The sequence below is a fragment of the Acanthisitta chloris genome, unplaced genomic scaffold, assembly GCF_000695815.1.
Source record: "Acanthisitta chloris isolate BGI_N310 unplaced genomic scaffold, ASM69581v1 scaffold20712, whole genome shotgun sequence".
Classification (NCBI taxonomy): Eukaryota; Metazoa; Chordata; class Aves; order Passeriformes; family Acanthisittidae; genus Acanthisitta; species Acanthisitta chloris.
Genome location: NW_008659055.1, coordinates 35,211 through 51,550, shown reverse-complemented (window position 1 = coordinate 51,550; position 16,340 = coordinate 35,211). Strand labels below are relative to the sequence as shown.

The 16,340-nt window shown below is 44.2% G+C and overlaps 1 protein-coding gene across 1 annotated transcript; it reads left to right on the top strand.

The window, feature by feature from the left end:
- The first annotated feature begins 1,433 nt into the window (after positions 1-1,433).
- LOC103797066 (cathepsin E-B-like) lies at positions 1,434-12,368 on the top strand. The gene is made up of 9 exons (XM_009069261.1): positions 1,434-1,489; positions 1,662-1,839; positions 3,943-4,060; positions 4,573-4,691; positions 5,144-5,343; positions 5,476-5,598; positions 9,253-9,397; positions 11,998-12,096; positions 12,189-12,368. Exons 1-9 carry the CDS (start codon positions 1,434-1,436, stop codon positions 12,366-12,368), a joined length of 1,218 nt encoding a protein of 405 aa, XP_009067509.1.
- Positions 12,369-16,340: the final 3,972 nt, after the last annotated feature.

Below are 16,340 nucleotides of genomic sequence, written 5' to 3'. Positions count from 1 at the left end.
TCCAAAGCTTTGCACACAGCTGTATGATGACATGCAGTTCAGCCTTTGCTGAATTTGTTTTGGAAGTGTGCTTGAAAAAGCAAACCATGTATTTCAAAATCCAGGATCCTAATGAATAGAGCTATAAACTTGTTGATTTTAAGGCTCTCAGGCTCCTCCTCAATCAGTCTGACATAGCAAGGGAAGAGAATTAATGGAAGAATTTTTAAGAATTTCTTTAGTATATGCTGATAATGGTTTGCATTACATTTCCATGAAGTCTATGACAGGCATTTATACACTCCATCTTTGCTCACAAACACTGTGTGTTTGGGGTTTTCTGCTGGGTTTTTTTACCTGGAACTTAGTTGCTAGTGCAGATGATCACTCCTGCCTCCTCTACGTCCTTGATATTCACTCTTTGCTATGTGCTGTCACACATCTGCTCTCTTTTGGGAGGATTACTTAGTTCCAGGTCACCTTCACATGGTGACCACTTTGTTTTAAATAAATGTTGTGTTGCAGGGGAAAAAATGTTGTTGCTCTTTTCCCATCATCCTACCATAGTATTTTGAATAAAAAATGGCTGATGATTCAAATGCAGTATGTGGTAGCTTACTGCACTTTCTTGTGCAGAGGAAAGATTCAAGAGTCTCGTAAGTAGATTGCAGACTCAGTGCTGAGCTTCCTCCCAGGCAGCTAACGGGTTTGGGGCTGCGCTCTGTGAGATCAGAGTCTCTTTTTGACACCATTATTTTTCAGCAGGCTTGACTAGAACCCAAGAGTCAGGCAGGGCTGGGAGCCACTAACCTCAGGAAACCTGAAGGAAAATAAATCCAAGTGGGCTCTTCCAAATGTCTTGCTGAAATGTGTACAAAACTACTGGCAGTTTATTACTGTATGTTGCAGCCTGTCACGTTTTTTACTTTGAAGACCCATTTACATTTATGTTTAGACAGGTGATCTCCCATAAATAAGGAATTAAACTTCAGCTGTTAGGGAATGACTTGTCACAAGTCCATCAAATGTCCATCTGCTCAGCACTCCTGAAATGTCTCCATGCCAAAGGGAAATGGTTATGTGTTATGCTCTCCTTCTCTGCGCTGAACACTTCTAAGCCACTTCTCAAAGCAAAGCAGCAAGTCCTTGGACTGATTCCTCTTTCCCGTGCTAACAGGAGCCAAGATCACTCCATATTTATGTAAAAGACATTAAGGACTTCTGGTAAAATGTCTGCTTGGTCTAGGCTGTGCCCTGGTTATCTGTGCCTGAGTAGCTCTACTGGTCACCACTATTTGCACAATTTGCTCTGAGAGTAAATTAATCAGTTTTCTGCCAAAGCACTGACCTCCTGTGATTGATTGACCTGGCAAACAGCCCTCTGCTAACAAAGGGCCATAAAAAAGGGACTTCTGAGCAAAGGAGTGTCATTAGACTCTGAACCACTTGGAGCTATGAAGGTGATACTGTTGGCTGTGGTTTATATCCCATTCATCATGGCAGTGGAACGGTAAGAAAACACAACTGGCATCCTAGTGCATGTCTCATCTGGCTTTCCAGGATGACCTGTGCATGATGCTCCCTGAGGTTTCAAGAAAAGAAACATTCTTTTTAAAGAAAGAGTATATGAGAGTTCTAGAAAGGAGAACCAGTTGTTTTTTGTGTTTATTTTATTTGCATAGAATCCCCCTGATTCGATTCAAATCTATCAAGAAACAGCTGAAGGAAAAGGGAGAATTAGAAGAATTCTGGAGGAATCACCACCCTGATGTTTTTGCCCGGAGGTACCTGCACTGCTTCCCTGCAGATATTGCTTTATCCGTAGGAACTGCTTCAGAACGGCTGTATGATTACATGAATGTAAGTACAGTTTTGGTAATGCAATGGTTAGGATTCATCATTCTATTGAAGGCAGATTTTTTTTGCAGCACATTTCAAATCTAGTCTCTCAATGAAATTATAGGGCTTGAGGTGTCTTGTTGCTCTATGCTATAAATACTAGATAATAAAAAATCAGTTTACCAGTCTGCAAAATGAAGCACATCTAGGTCTAGGTTAGAATGGGACCCAGGTAGAAAGTTGATATAGTCTAGCAGTGGCAAGTTTTCTTGTCATATAGATCTGTATTGGACTTGCTTGGGTCCCCAAAGAAATATGGAAGATTTTCCTGTACCAGTCCTGGTTTGGGATTGAGTTTTTCATGGCAGAATTTTATTACTTCATTTAGCTGTAGTCTGTTTATCAGAAACTGGGTTGTTTGTGTGTTATTAAAAAAATCCCCCAAGTCTCATTTATTTGATCCCATGGAGTCATAAATCAGTGATAACAATGACCCAAGTAGAGTATTTTTCTGCTTTTATCTCCTGAGTTTAATGTGTATTAAATATTGTAGGCTGACCTGGGTCTAACACTAACCTGGCTGAATTTACCATCTAAATTGAAAAATAAAAACATATGAGTTTCATCGGATCTCAGGCAGGCAAGTCAGCAGGTCAACCATTTCCTAAACCTTATTTCCTGGGTTTAGCATTTTGTCTCTGTTTTCTGTTTTATCTGGTTCTTCTGTTATGCTTATCTAAAGGAAAAGTAAGTTGCAGAAATGTTGTGGGGACTGCATCTGAACAGGGAATGGAATGGAAGGGAAGGCTAAATTCATTCAGTAGAAACATCCTGACACATGAGGGCCATAAAGAAATATGTATATGAAGAAGAACAAAGGACACTGAAACATTCCAGCCTGCTCTAAAGCTCATCAAAGGGGGATAAATCTCAAAGTGACAAAGCAAACCCACTTCCCCAGCATAGCCAGGTAGCATCAGGAGCAGTTTTGTGGATGTTTTATGGCAGTGTGTTTCGTGTGCTTGTGAGTTTTCTGGTTGGTTGAGGGTTTGTTTTTTTGTGGTTGGGGGTTTTGTTTTCTTTTGGTTTTTTTATTTTTTTATTTTATTTTATTATTTATATTTATATTGGATTTTTTATTAACATCTCTTAGAGTTGCTTCACTTTACGAATTAATCGATAAAGTTTTATTTAATACAGGAAGGAATAAAATCCTGCTGTATAGCTGTATATGCTCTTAAATGGCATGCTTGCTTGCCTTTTCAGGATTATCTCATTCAGATCATAAACTCTGGGGTCAGAAACTGTATTCAGTGTATTAATTAACAAGTATGCACTTGGAGCTACATATTCAAGTATTTGTATTGCTGCAAAACGCTTGGCACTGGCTATTGCTTTTCTATCTGTGGTTGAATTCCAGAAATGCCTCCTCCTAAAAATAGGTCTCTTAATGCTGAAGTGCACTTCCAGGGCCAGATAGGGGCACTTAGACTCTTGTATTTGGGATGTGGATAAGCAGTTCTCTCCAGCATTCATGTGTTGACAGATTATCTCAAGTCTCAGTTGGTATCCAGGGATGGTCAGTGGTTTCTTTATCCACTGGATGAACTTTGTTCAGTCAAACAGGAACGGTTTGTGCAACACAATACTCTTTTGACTTGCTGCTAGCTGCTAATTACAAAGGGAAAATGCCAGCCACACATGACAGTGTTTGTGGAGCCCTCTGAAGGCAGTAGAGGCAGGTTGTGCTGTCCTTGCAACACTGATTTCTTCCTGACATCAGTAAGGAGCAACCTGAAAGACTTTGTGGTCACATGAGAGCTTCATCTTGAGGGTTATCTTGCCACCTCTAAACTTGGTGCAAAGGGGTTTGTTGACTCCATGGGGAACCCAACTGAATATTTGGTTCAACGGCTTTTAAAATGCTGCACTGTTACACATACAGCTGGAACGAAATCTGCTGCCTGCAGTCACTCGTGGAACCAGAAACAACTTCCCTGTGACGTGCATTTCAATTTAAACGAAATTGTACAGGACCCTTGAGAAAGTATTGCCAAGTATGCCTTTTCCTCAGGATAGCTCACTGGAGGCAGCCCTGGGCTAACGGGGTTGTTCCTCCCCCAGGCGCAGTACTACGGAGTTGTGAGCGTCGGCACACCACCCCAGAGCTTCACCGTCGTGTTTGACACTGGCTCCTCCAATTTCTGGGTCCCTTCTGCTTATTGCATCAGTGAAGCCTGCAGTAAGAATCATTATTCTCCCTTAGGCTCCTCATGTCTTGGGTCCCTTGACCACTTTTCTTTTCCTGAGGAGCTCACCTGCAGCAGGAACCTGGAAGAGGAGAATTTGGAGCATCCCTTAGGGCCACTCCCCTCTCCCCGATTTGCTCCTCTGTCTCTGCCTCTCACATCACCCAGCAGGCAGGGCAGGTGCCATCTGCAGCTGCCAAGTGTCCCTCCACACCACGAGGTGCATGATGTGAAAAACATGAAAATAGACCTGGGACAGCTACCAACGGCAGTGGAAATGCCCATTTTTGTTTTAATTCATCTTTAAAATACAAAATAACCTCTCAGGTATCGAAAAACTGGGGTGCCCGCAGGGAACTGAGGTGCCTACATTACCACCTTTGACACTTTACTTGTAAGAGAAGCAAAAATCTGGCTCTCCTATACGTCATTTGGTTCTGCACTGGGGAGTGGGTGCATTGCCAGGACCTCCCCTCAGTGCAAAGATGTAATTTTTTGTGTGTAGGGGTGCACCAGAAATTTAAGTCCTTCATGTCGGATTCGTATGAGCATGGAGGGGAGGCATTCTCCTTGCAGTACGGCACGGGACAGCTTCTGGGCGTTGCTGGCAAAGACACACTGCAGGTGAGCATCCACCTAAAACGGGTGTCAGCCTCCAGTTCAGCTGTTTTCAGGGCAGTTCAGACACTGGCTCTGCCCTGAAAAATCTTGGCTGATCAAGGCAAGGGCAGGGTGAGGTCCCACCAAGCCAGGTGCTGAGAGGTGCGGGTGCTGCTCCGGCTTTGGGCTACCAAGAAAAGTCCATAAGATTTAATTTTTCATTTCTGCTTGTCTTCTTGGGTCCTGTTCTGTGATCATGAACAGGTAGCCACATAAGTAAGGCATTATAAGGAATTGATGCAGGAATTGCTACCTGCCAAATGTTCACCTGCTATATTGATAAAAGTCACATAAAGATATTCAGTCTTTATAAACAGAATGAATCAATTGATATGGATCTGAAATCTCCTAATTTGTTGCAACTGATAGTGTCATTACTTTCAACTGTTTTGGTTTCTTTTGTTTGTACCAAACAGATAAGTAACATCTCCATCAAGGGACAGGACTTTGGCGAGTCGGTGTTTGAGCCAGGACCAACCTTTGTCCTTGCCCACTTTGATGGTGTGCTGGGCTTAGCCTACCCCTCCTTAGCAGTGGGCAATGCTCTGCCTGTGTTTGACAGCATCATGAACCAGAACCTGGTAGAGGAGCCAGTCTTCTCTTTCTATCTGAAAAGGTCAGTCTTTAAAATGACACTGCCAAAAAGGAGTAAATCTATTTTAATTGTTGGCAACTGTGCATCTGTATAAAGCTTCAGTGCTAAAAAGTAACACTCTCATGTCCGTGTTAACCTGTATTCTGCTTTCAGAGAAGATGACACCGAGATTGGTGGCGAGTTGATTCTGGGGGGGATAGACCATTCTCTCTACAAAGGTTCAATCCACTGGGTCCCAGTCACTGAGAAAAGCTACTGGCAAATACATGTGAACAAGTATGTATGTATGAAAAACCTGGTGTAATTCACCTCCCCAGGTAAAACCCACAGAGACAGAAACACCTAGTGATACAGAGGCAGGAGGACTTCGCTGCAGTGCTTAAGCCTTGTGCCTCCCAAAGAGTGGTTTCACTTAGATGAGATCAGGGTTTGTTAGTTCTCTAAATCTGCTGTGACATGAGTGGCTGGTTTCTGGGAGAGCATGTTACTTTGTTAGAATGTTTTAATATGACACACCAGTGGTCAACGTCCCTTGTCCTTACGGGAGACTTCAACTTGCCAGATGTTAACTGAGAACACCATACAGCTGACAAAAACAGGTCAAGAAGATTCCTAAAGCACCTGGATGACTGCTTCTTGATGCAGGCACTAAGAGAGCCAGCTACAAAAGATGCCCTCCTCATTTGTTGCTTGTTAACGGAGAGGGTCTCATGAGTGAAGTGGCAAATGGTGACTGGCTTGGTCACAGCAACCATGAAGCAATCCAGTTTAACATCTCTGTTGATAGGAGGAAAAGTGCCAGCAGTGTTGCTTATTACCTGAGAGGGTCTTCTGAGTGAAGTGGTGATTGATGGCCACCTTGGCCACAGGGACCACGAAGCAATTGAGTTTAAAATCTCTTTTGACAGAAGGAAAAGTGCCAGCAAAACTTCAACCTTTGACATGAAGAGAGCAGAATTCAAGCTGCTCAGGGAACTGGTGAGTAAGGTCCCCTGGGAAAATGCATTTGAAAGTGCTGGGATCCATCAGTGCTGGTCTCCTCTGGGAGCACCACCTCCCAAGGGCACAGGAACAGGCAATTCCTAAATGTCAGAAATCTAGTGGATGAGTCAGAAGGCCAGGTTGACTGACTGGGAATCTTCTTTTGGAGGTGAGGCAAAAAAAGTATAGTGTATACTCAGTGGAAGCAGGGTCAGGTGATGTGCAAGCAATATAGAGATGCTGCTCACCTTTGCAGGGAGAAAATCCGTGTGGCCAAAGCTCAGTTGGAGCTGAAGCTGGTTAGTACTGTGGGGGAAAATAGAAAAAGCTTCTTTAAGCACATTAATGGCAAAAAGCAGTGCTGAAATTACATCAGCGCATTACAGGATGAGGATGGTCACCTCACAAACACAGATGTAGACCAGGCAGAGATGTTTAATGCTTTCTTTGCCTCTGTCTTCAACACCAATGCTGGACTAAGGGGGTCCCAGCACCCTGAGCTGGAGGTTGCAAAATGGTTGCAAGAATGACAAACTCATAGTTGACCCTGATATCGTGAAGGGTCTGCTGCTTCAGCTGGATCCCTATAAATCTATGGGGCCTGATGGGATTCATTCAAGAATACTTAAGGAGTTGGCTGAAGTCATTGTGAGGCCTCTCTTGGAGATTTCTGAACAGTCCTGGGAATCTGGAGAGGTCCCACTTGACTGGTAGCTGGCTGATGTCCCAATTTTCAGACAGGGCAAGAAGAATGGCCCTAGTAAATATAGGCGTGTTAGCCTCACTTCAGTGCCTGGTAAGGTTATGGAAAAGATTATTCTGGTAAGTATTGAAAAGCAGCTGAAGGACAATGCTGTCATTGGTCACAGCCATCCTTTTATGACAAGGTAACCAACTTAGCTGATCAAGGGAAACCAGTTGATGTAGTCTTTTTGGATTTCAGCAAAGCTTTTGATACTCTCTCTCACAGTATCCTTCTAGACAAAATGTCCAACATACATCGGGATAAACATGTCCTTCAATGGGTGAGCAACTGGCTCACGGGTTGGGCACAAAGGGTTATGGCGAATGGGATTACATCAGGCTGGTGACCAGTCATTAGTGGGTTCTGCAGGGCTCCATCTTAGGCCCAGTGCTCTTCAATATCTTCATAAATGACTTGGATGCAGAACTTGAAGGGCTTTCAAGCAAATCTGCAGATGACACAAAATTGAGAGGATCTGTTGACTCCCTCAAAGGCAAAGAGGCCTTGCAGAGAGACCAAGACAAATTAGAGAGCTGGGCAATCACCAACCTAATGAAGCTTAACAAGGGCAAGTGCTGAATTCTGCACCTGGGATGGGGCAACCCTCCTGTATGTACAGACTGGGGAATAAGATGCTGGAAAGTAGTGCTGGGGAAAGGGACCTGGGGGTCCTTGGCAAGTTGAATATGAGTAGACAGTGTGCTCTGGCAGCCAGGAGGGCCAACTATGTCCTGGGGTGCATCAGGCAAGGCACTGCCAGCCAGTCGAGGGAGGTGATTATCCTGCTCTACTCTGCACTGGTGTGGCCTCACCTTGAATACTGTGTGCAGTTCTGGGCACTACATTACAAAAAGGATGTAAAGCTATTAGAGAGTGTCCAAAGGAAGGGAACAAAGATAGTGAAGCACCTTGAGGGAAAGCCATATGAGGAGTGGCCGAGGTCCCTTGGTCTCTTCAGCTTGGAGAAGAGGAGACTGAGGGGACACCTCATCACTGTATACAACTTCTTCACAAGGGGAAGTGGAGGGGCAGACACTGATCTCTTCTCTCTGGCAACCAGTGACAGGACCCGAGGGAATGGCCTGAAGTTGTGTCAGGGTAAGTTTAGGTTAGATATTAGTCAAAGGTTCTTCACTCAGAGGGTGGTCAGGCTCTGGAACAAACTCCCCAGGGAAGTTGTCACAGCACCTGACAGAGTAGAGTTCAAGAAACACTTGGACAATGCTCTCAGGCATGGAGGGGCAGACACGGATCTCTTCTCTCTGGCAACCAGTGACAGGACCCGAGGGAATGGCCTGAAGTTGTGTCAGGGTAAGTTTAGGTTAGATATTAGTCAAAGGTTCTTCACTCAGAGGGTGGTCAGGCTCTGGAACAAACTCCCCAGGGAAGTTGTCACAGCACCAAACCTGACAGAGTTCAAGAAACACTTGGACAATGCTCTCAGGCACATGGTGTGATTTTCAGGGATGTCCTGTGCAGGGCCTGTGGGTCCCTTCCAACTCTGAATATTCTGTGATCCTGTGAAGTTGATTCTTGGTAGACTGTTCAGTGAAGAGGTTAAGGCAACCAGAAACTGAATTCAGCTCTGGGTCCTGCTCTCGTCTTTCCCGCTATCTTTTGTCAAAGTGGCCAGTGTTCCTTTGTTCCTCCTCTAGCACGCTGCATAAATTGATGAGAACACATACGTGTGGGTGAGGACAAATTCATCAGCCAGCAGTAAATTATTAGGGCTGTAGGAATCCTGAGAGAGAAAAGTAGGTCCACAGACATTCTTGTCTTTGGCCAAGCTTGGCAGCTAGTTTTAATCATAGAATCATTAAGGTTGGAAAAGACCTCTAAGATCATCAAGTCCAATCATCACCCCAGCACCACCACCATGTTTAGCACTAAACCATGTCCACCAGTAAACCATGTCCTCCAGTGCCATATCCATAGGTCTTTTGAACACTTCCAGGGATGGTGACTCTGCCACTTCCCTGGACAACCTGTTCCAATGCTTTACAACCTTTCCTGTGAAGAAAGTTTTCCTAACACCCAATCTAAACCTACCCTGGTGCAACTTGAGGCCATTTCCTCTTGTCCTGTCACTTGTTGCCTTGGAGTATCCTCAGTCCATACTCTGGTACTTTAGCTAGCAATAATATGGTGCTTCAGTCACAGTGTATATGCCATTTGCTTAAATGTGCTTTGTTTTTCACTTGCAGTATAAAGATCCAGGGCCGGGTGGCATTTTGCTCCCACGGTTGTGAAGCCATTGTTGACTCAGGCACTTCTCTTATCACCGGCCCCTCTTCACAAATCAGGCGATTACAGGAGTATATTGGGGCAAGTCCATCAAATACTGGAGAGGTAAAAACTGTACAGAAAGAAAACATCCAGAGAGGAACTGGTAGTTGGTGCAAAGAGCTTATGGGGGGTGGGAAACAATCAAAATAATATCTTAGTAAGGTCTCAGCGAAAGCCCTGTTTCCAGGACAGCACTGAACTCAGAGGCAAACAGGTTTTGACCTATCTGCCTTGCTGCCCAGCCTTCCTCCCAAATGTCTACCTCCTCTCACACACTCAGAACTGGTGTGTAAAGAAATAATGGGGGCATCTCTGAAGAATCGATCTGTACTCTGAATGAGAGATAATTTTCTCTCAGAAAAGCAGAGGATTTTCGATGTCCCCAGCTATAGCTGTTGGCTTCCCCAAGCCAGGAGGGGTTTGGTGCTGATGGCTGCCCATGTCAGCATCAAATGGAAAGGGAGAATTTTAATGACAACACCACAGTGATTCCACTGACAGGACCCCTCACTATCAGCTTGCAGCAGAGTAGGTGGTGTGATGCCAGGGCTCCTGGGAGGGATACACATCAGTGTCGCTCACAACCCTGACTGCTGGAAGATGGGTCATGGGATGCAGGACAAGCCTTGCTGTCTCTTATTCTTCCTCCTGAACCTTATTCCTCTGACTCTTCGCTGGTTTTCCCGTCTTCCCTGCTGCTCTCTCCTGCATACCCCTTCCTGATGCTGCCCACCACTCCTTCCTGTCCCTGCCTCCCCTCCAAGGATCATCTTCACCTCTTCCAATGGGCCAAAATGGCTCTGATGTATCACTTTGTCTCCTTTCTGGCCCCACATCTCTGATCCCTGGCTCTCTGCACCTCTCTGGAGGTCTTTCATGAGGCAAAGTTATGCAGGGTAGATTAGGCTTTCCCATTGCCTTGGCCATGGGCCAGGCTGGGATGTCTCTCTGCTGCCCCTCCCATCTCTCCGCTGGCAATTTTCAGATGGCACATTCAAACCCTTGTAGAATCTAAAGCACTGAGATAAGAAGTCTGAGGTGGCTAAACCCACTCATCTCCAAGGACAGAGCACCTTACTTCTACTGTGCCTTATTGTTGGTCCTTGGCTGACTCCCACAGGTCATTAGCACGTTGCCACAGCTCCAGTGCCCCAAGTAAAGCTGCTGCATATGGCTTCTGTTAACTTTGTATTTGTCTTCACTGTGACCCAAAACTGCTCTTGGAAAAAGAGAGTCTTATAGTTGCCCGATGCACAGGGAAAAGAGCAAAGACAAAAGTGGACTCTTAGTCTGCCTCCCTTTGTAAGAAGTGGCACCTGTGTAAGTCCTGAGTCTTCTGATTCTTTCTTAGTTAAACCTTAAATTTTGGTTTTGTTCAGATTTTCAGATACATGCCAAAGAGTATGCCTCGATAACACGTGGATTTTATAATGGTACATACTAATGCATATAGATAAAATATGTATTTCCAATGGACTTATACTAGTGTAATATGAACAAGGAACAGGTCATTGCAGTATAAGTTTATATACTCCAGTGCTGATGTAAAAACATTCAGTTGGCATCTCAGATTCTGAAAAAAAAGCATCCTGAAAATACGAATGACTGTTTTCCTAGCAACCACAGACAGGCTGAGTATATTGGGTCAAATTTACCCCAGTAAAAGTTAGTGTATCCATCAGTGAGCTTACCAGAACTTCTGTCTCTTTCCAGCAAGGATTAATTTTTTTCTGGATGTACTAGTTATGTAAATAAATTAAGTCTTGCTTCTTGTATCCTACAAAGCATAACACTGGCTTTTCTTGCCCTTATCCTCTGTATCCTATGATTTATTTTGTTCTAATGGTATCACACCTAATAAGTGTACAGAAGACTTAGGGTTATGTTTTCATCAAGCAGATATTGAAAAATGGCAAAAAGCAAATTCTTCCTTCCAGGAAGCCTCTAAAACAATGACTTTGAACACTACAGTTTACAGCAAAGATCCCTCTGGGTCTTGGTGCATTCTGCAGTGCCACTTAACACACCAGTTGTTTCATGAAATAACTAGAAAGGCCAGGAAATGATATTTTGTGTTACTGTAAGTGAATGTATTATTTATGGAAATTAATGACCATGCCAGAGTTTAGTCCTTCTGCTGTTTAAATCCCACTCCAGGGCAGAATATAAGTATAAAGTGTTGTATTCTTCGCTAGCTTTTTTTTTTCTCCCTAAAATGATGATGCTATGGGAGGACATGGGGTGGACTGCAGCCACAGGAGGCAGCCACTGGAGGCAGCTCCCTCCACCCAGACGAGGCCAGAGCATTCTAGAACTTTTGCTCAGTAGACCTTACTAATATAGGTTTGCTGGGGCTCACACCCTCAGTTTTGCTTCTGAGTTGTACACGGAAGACATCAGAATTCCCCTTCACCTCCTTCCTTTTGGTACTTGCAAGGATTTCCATCAGCCCTGGGTCCCTAGGGGTTTTGGTGCAGTGGTCTGGGCTGTTGGGCTGCTTTGACTGAGTACAGGAACCGGAAAGCTGGAGGGCAGTGTTGGGCTGTAAGTCAGCCTGATGCTGTTTCTCTGTCTTAGGTTCACCACTACCTGCTGCAAAAGTCTTGAATTCAAAGGGCAATACTTAAAAAAGGATCCTGTCTCAATCAATGCATCATGTACAGTTTTTTGTAGACTGCAGAAGATTGTCAAGCTTGCCTCACATAAGCTTCACAATCGGACACCGCGAGTACAAGCTGACAGCAGAGCAATACACCATAAAGGTGTGTATCTGTAGCCTCCCCACTCCCTGTTCCTCACTCCCTGAGCTGGGCTTGGAGCAGGCTGCTGCAAGGACATGTGCTTTCCCTTCCAGGAATCTATTGACGACCAAACCTTCTGCATGAGCGGCTTCCAGTCTCTGGACATCACTACTCGCTCTGGTCCACTCTGGATTCTAGGAGATGTCTTCATGTCTGCATTTTACTGCATTTTTGACCGTGGGAATGACAGAGTTGGATTTGCAAAAGCTGTTAACAGGAAGGATCACTACTGAGTCGTAATAGCATTTATTCTGTTTTAACTCAAATGTTAATATAATGATCATCAACACATCTGTGAAGAAACACTTTTACACAAACTCTGGGCCCAAATGCATATTGTGTCATCCCCCTCCAGGTTTTAAGGACTTTGCAGTGATCCTTGTCTCAGATGATGTAGTTTGGTTCAATATCTATATGTTTACAGCAGAGAAACAATTTTTCTGAGTAACTGATGAACACCACAGCCCTCAGGATAAAGCACAAACAGCACTCAGATTTGCAAATATCAGGAAGAATAAAAATACTGAACAGTACCAGGCTGACAAGATAGCAGTTATGAGTGGCGAAACTAATCTCAGTCCTGCCGGGACTGTCTATCCTTTATTTTTCTTCTTTTGTGCTAGTCTCCACCTAATTTCCTACAGCTTTCCTTTTCCTCATTATTTTCCATATTTTGCATTCCATCCGACTTTGTTTCCTTAGTTCTGTGGAAATTCTCTTTAAATTGACTTGCTCCAACCAGCTTATATAAAGGGGAATTTGACTGATGCCCATGTGACCACTAATTTCCACTACTGTTCCTTGCATGCAGTTTCCTGCTCCTTACAACATCACTCAAACCTACTTTTTCTCTTGAGTTAATTATTGCTTGATACTTTTCTATTCATGTTTTGGGTCTCAGCATTTAATGTCCATGTCTTAGGTCAGATGCTACTTTTAACATCTGACACCTCTGCCCCTTGGTTGCATGAGCAGCTGGAGCAGCATCTATTCAGATTACAAAACTCAGATCACAGCTCATGCAAAGGAATACCACAGTGAGTCTCCACCTTGGATGAGTTACAGGACAAAGGTACTGGACATCTACTGCCCCTTGCTCCACCACTTCTTGTCAGCTGTGACAACAGCTTCAGGTGAAACAGCCACAGGTAGCTGCACTGATTTGGCAAAAAAATCACCTATGTTATACCCATTGGAGTGTTTGTTTGGATTGCTAAAGATGATACTGCCCCAACCAAACAAGGTTTGCTTTGGCCTTGCACTGTTTCAGCTACATTTCGCTTCCTTACAGTGGTTCCCGTGCTGGGGAGGAAGGGGAGGAGAGGGTATAACAGCAATTGAAAATTCAGGTTGCTCTGTCTCCTGAAGGGGAAAGATATGATATGTTGGCATGCTGGGGCTGCTTCTGTCTCCCTAAAGCTGAAAAATGTCAGCAGTCCCAGCCCTGTGCACCTCCTCAGAGGGAAGAGCCATGGGGAGCTGGAGACTGGCCCCATGGTGGCATTGCTGGGACAGGGGTGGTGGCCCCCAGGGATTTGGTGCTGCCACATGTCTGGATGTGCATATCAATACTTCATCTCTCCAGTGCCTGTTTTCATGATTTTTCCTTTGCAGCCACATTGTGTTACACACTTGGAATCCAGGCTATCAACCTCTAGCAAAGGAGACTCTGCTGCCAGCTGTCTCTTTCTGCAGACAAGATTGAGGTGTGTGAAGTTACCATGTATTTCAGGCCAATCTTGCCTTAATTTCCCTTTGTCCATAACACTCTTAAAGAATGGATTGATCATGACCTGACTTATTAGTCTAGAAAATGTCATTTGTTTGGTCATAAGCCAAGACAAACTAAAACCTATAAAGCCCTAGCCCTCATTTAATACCTGCAGGGTGTTTTTGTTTTCTCTACTATGCAGCAGATTTAACATTCTGGTACATTTCTATTATTTCTAAAATACGTATGTATTCCTCAAACATGAGCTTGCAGTCAGAGTTCTACTATTGATGACAGAAGATTTTAAGGGTGCTGGGTCATATCTCTGCAGCCAGTTGGTCCCAGCACTGGCATCTTAGCTCTATGAATTCCAGTGCAGAGCATGAACACATCCTAGAAACAGGTGGAAAGTCAGACAGCGTGCACAGACTGGCCCTGTCATTGTTCTGATACATCTGATCCTGCTCAAGATTAGCACCATTTGATAGAATCAAGCTGCTGCTCTGGCCTATTTGTCCGTCCTGGCCCTGCTCTCTCCTTTGTCAGCTTTGCCAGCTTCTGCAAGTCTGCCTTGCTGTTCCTGGTAGATATCAAGTTAACTTGCATGGTAGGTCAAACCTTTGACAGAAGTGCTTCTTGAGAGCTCAATACAGTCAAGATGATGATGTTTCTCAAAGTGCCTTTATTCATACAATTATTCAGCATTGCTTATATTGATGAACATGATTTGTAGATTGTTGGGTTTACTAAAATAGTCCATTGACCATGCTAAGGCAAATTGTTTACCAAGAGAAGTGCCAAAGGGAGCACATAATCCCAAAAGATAATTTATTACAAATCAGAGTCCACAGATGTTTGCAAAAGTGAGACAACAGACTAAATTGGGAAAGGAAATTTTTCTGGTAACTTATCCCAGCTGTAGCTTCTTTGCAAGCAAGGAACAGGATGTTATAGCTGACCTGGAGCTGTCCCATTGGGTGAAATGCTAGTGTGCTGCATATTGCATTGTGTGACTTCAGAGCTGTCATTCCTAGTTTAATATGCCTCTACATGCCTAATAGACTTAAGTGAAGCTTTTATCTACCTAATGGCTGCTGTGTGGCCACCCTTAACCTCCGCCAAAGAACGAACACAGTTGCAGGGCCAGAGAGTGCTGGCAGAGTGAGTGGGAGCAGTAGCAAAATCATTGCTGATGGGATGTATAATGTCCACGTGGAAAGCAGCAGTGTGCATCCTAGGCAGTGGCTGGGCTGAGAAGAAGATGATGGAAGACGAACAGAGTTGGATGATGAGAAGTTGGGAAGGCTTAGCAGTGCTGGGATGAATCATGCTGATGTCTGGACTGAGGAGGAAGAGTACTTTGCTCCAACACCTTAAGCCCTGGTGGAAGCTGTGTGTAGAATTAAATTGAGGAGGTGTGGTGGGACTGGACCCTCAGTGTAGATTTGTAGTGGACACTTGACTAAGTGATCTGTAATTTCTGGCTTAAATTCCCCTCCAGAGGGAAGCACAGTTCCTCAAGCTTATGTACTGTGAGGAAAGAGATAGATAATGGGCCAGACTTTCTAGACAGCTGCTGGAAAACCTTCCTATGCACACACAGCTGGGAGGAGTATGGCCAAACTCCCCAGTAACCCATATTGGTCTCCTGACTTTAACCAAGTGCTGCAGAGCAGAGCAGCAATTACTTTTACTTTGCATCTAGCTGTGTGGCTGGAGCTGTCTGGGTATCCTTAAAATACATTGTTTATACTTACAATGGACCATTTGTATATGTTAAGCTTGTTGATAAATTAAATTCCTTAATAGTTGCAGATGCAATTAAATTGAGAAAATATTGAATTGAAAAGTATGTCTTCAGCTGCAAGAAGAATTAAAGAATCAGGAGGAAAGAGGAGATGCTTCCAGAAGTCGGGTACTGCCTAGGGAGGGCCATTTGGAGAATTAGACTTCTAGGCTAAGGTGCTGTTTATTGCAATATAATTTCACTTTGTAGATGTTCTCATTTTGTTGTTCAAACCTGAACATAGCAACTTGATTTGCCCGAGGACTTGTTGCAGAGTGGCAATAGTGAGGTTGCACCAGAACGCCTTGCTCTGAAAGTGTGATCAAACCTCACTAAATTGCTGTCAGACACCAGCGTCACCATCTCATGGTGTGAAAAGTGCCTCTTTATGTGCCTGGGAAATATGTGCTTGGCTTTTCTGCATCCCTGAAATTCCCATAATATATGTTTATACAGCTCTTCCACAGGCCAGGTGTCCTCTGCTTCCTAAACTGATGGGGATACATATGCTTTTGTCTAGTGTCTCTGAAGGATTTGAAAGGGTGGCATTGTTCAGACAATACCCAGTGCACACCAGCAGGAGCCAATTCCCAGACTGAAGTAAAGCTGGAAGAAGGTAGAAGTGGGGACGGTGGTTGATTTTTATTCAAAGTCTACCCAAATGAGGTAGCAGAGTCCTGCTGTTCGTGATAGTCTGCAGGAAGGGCT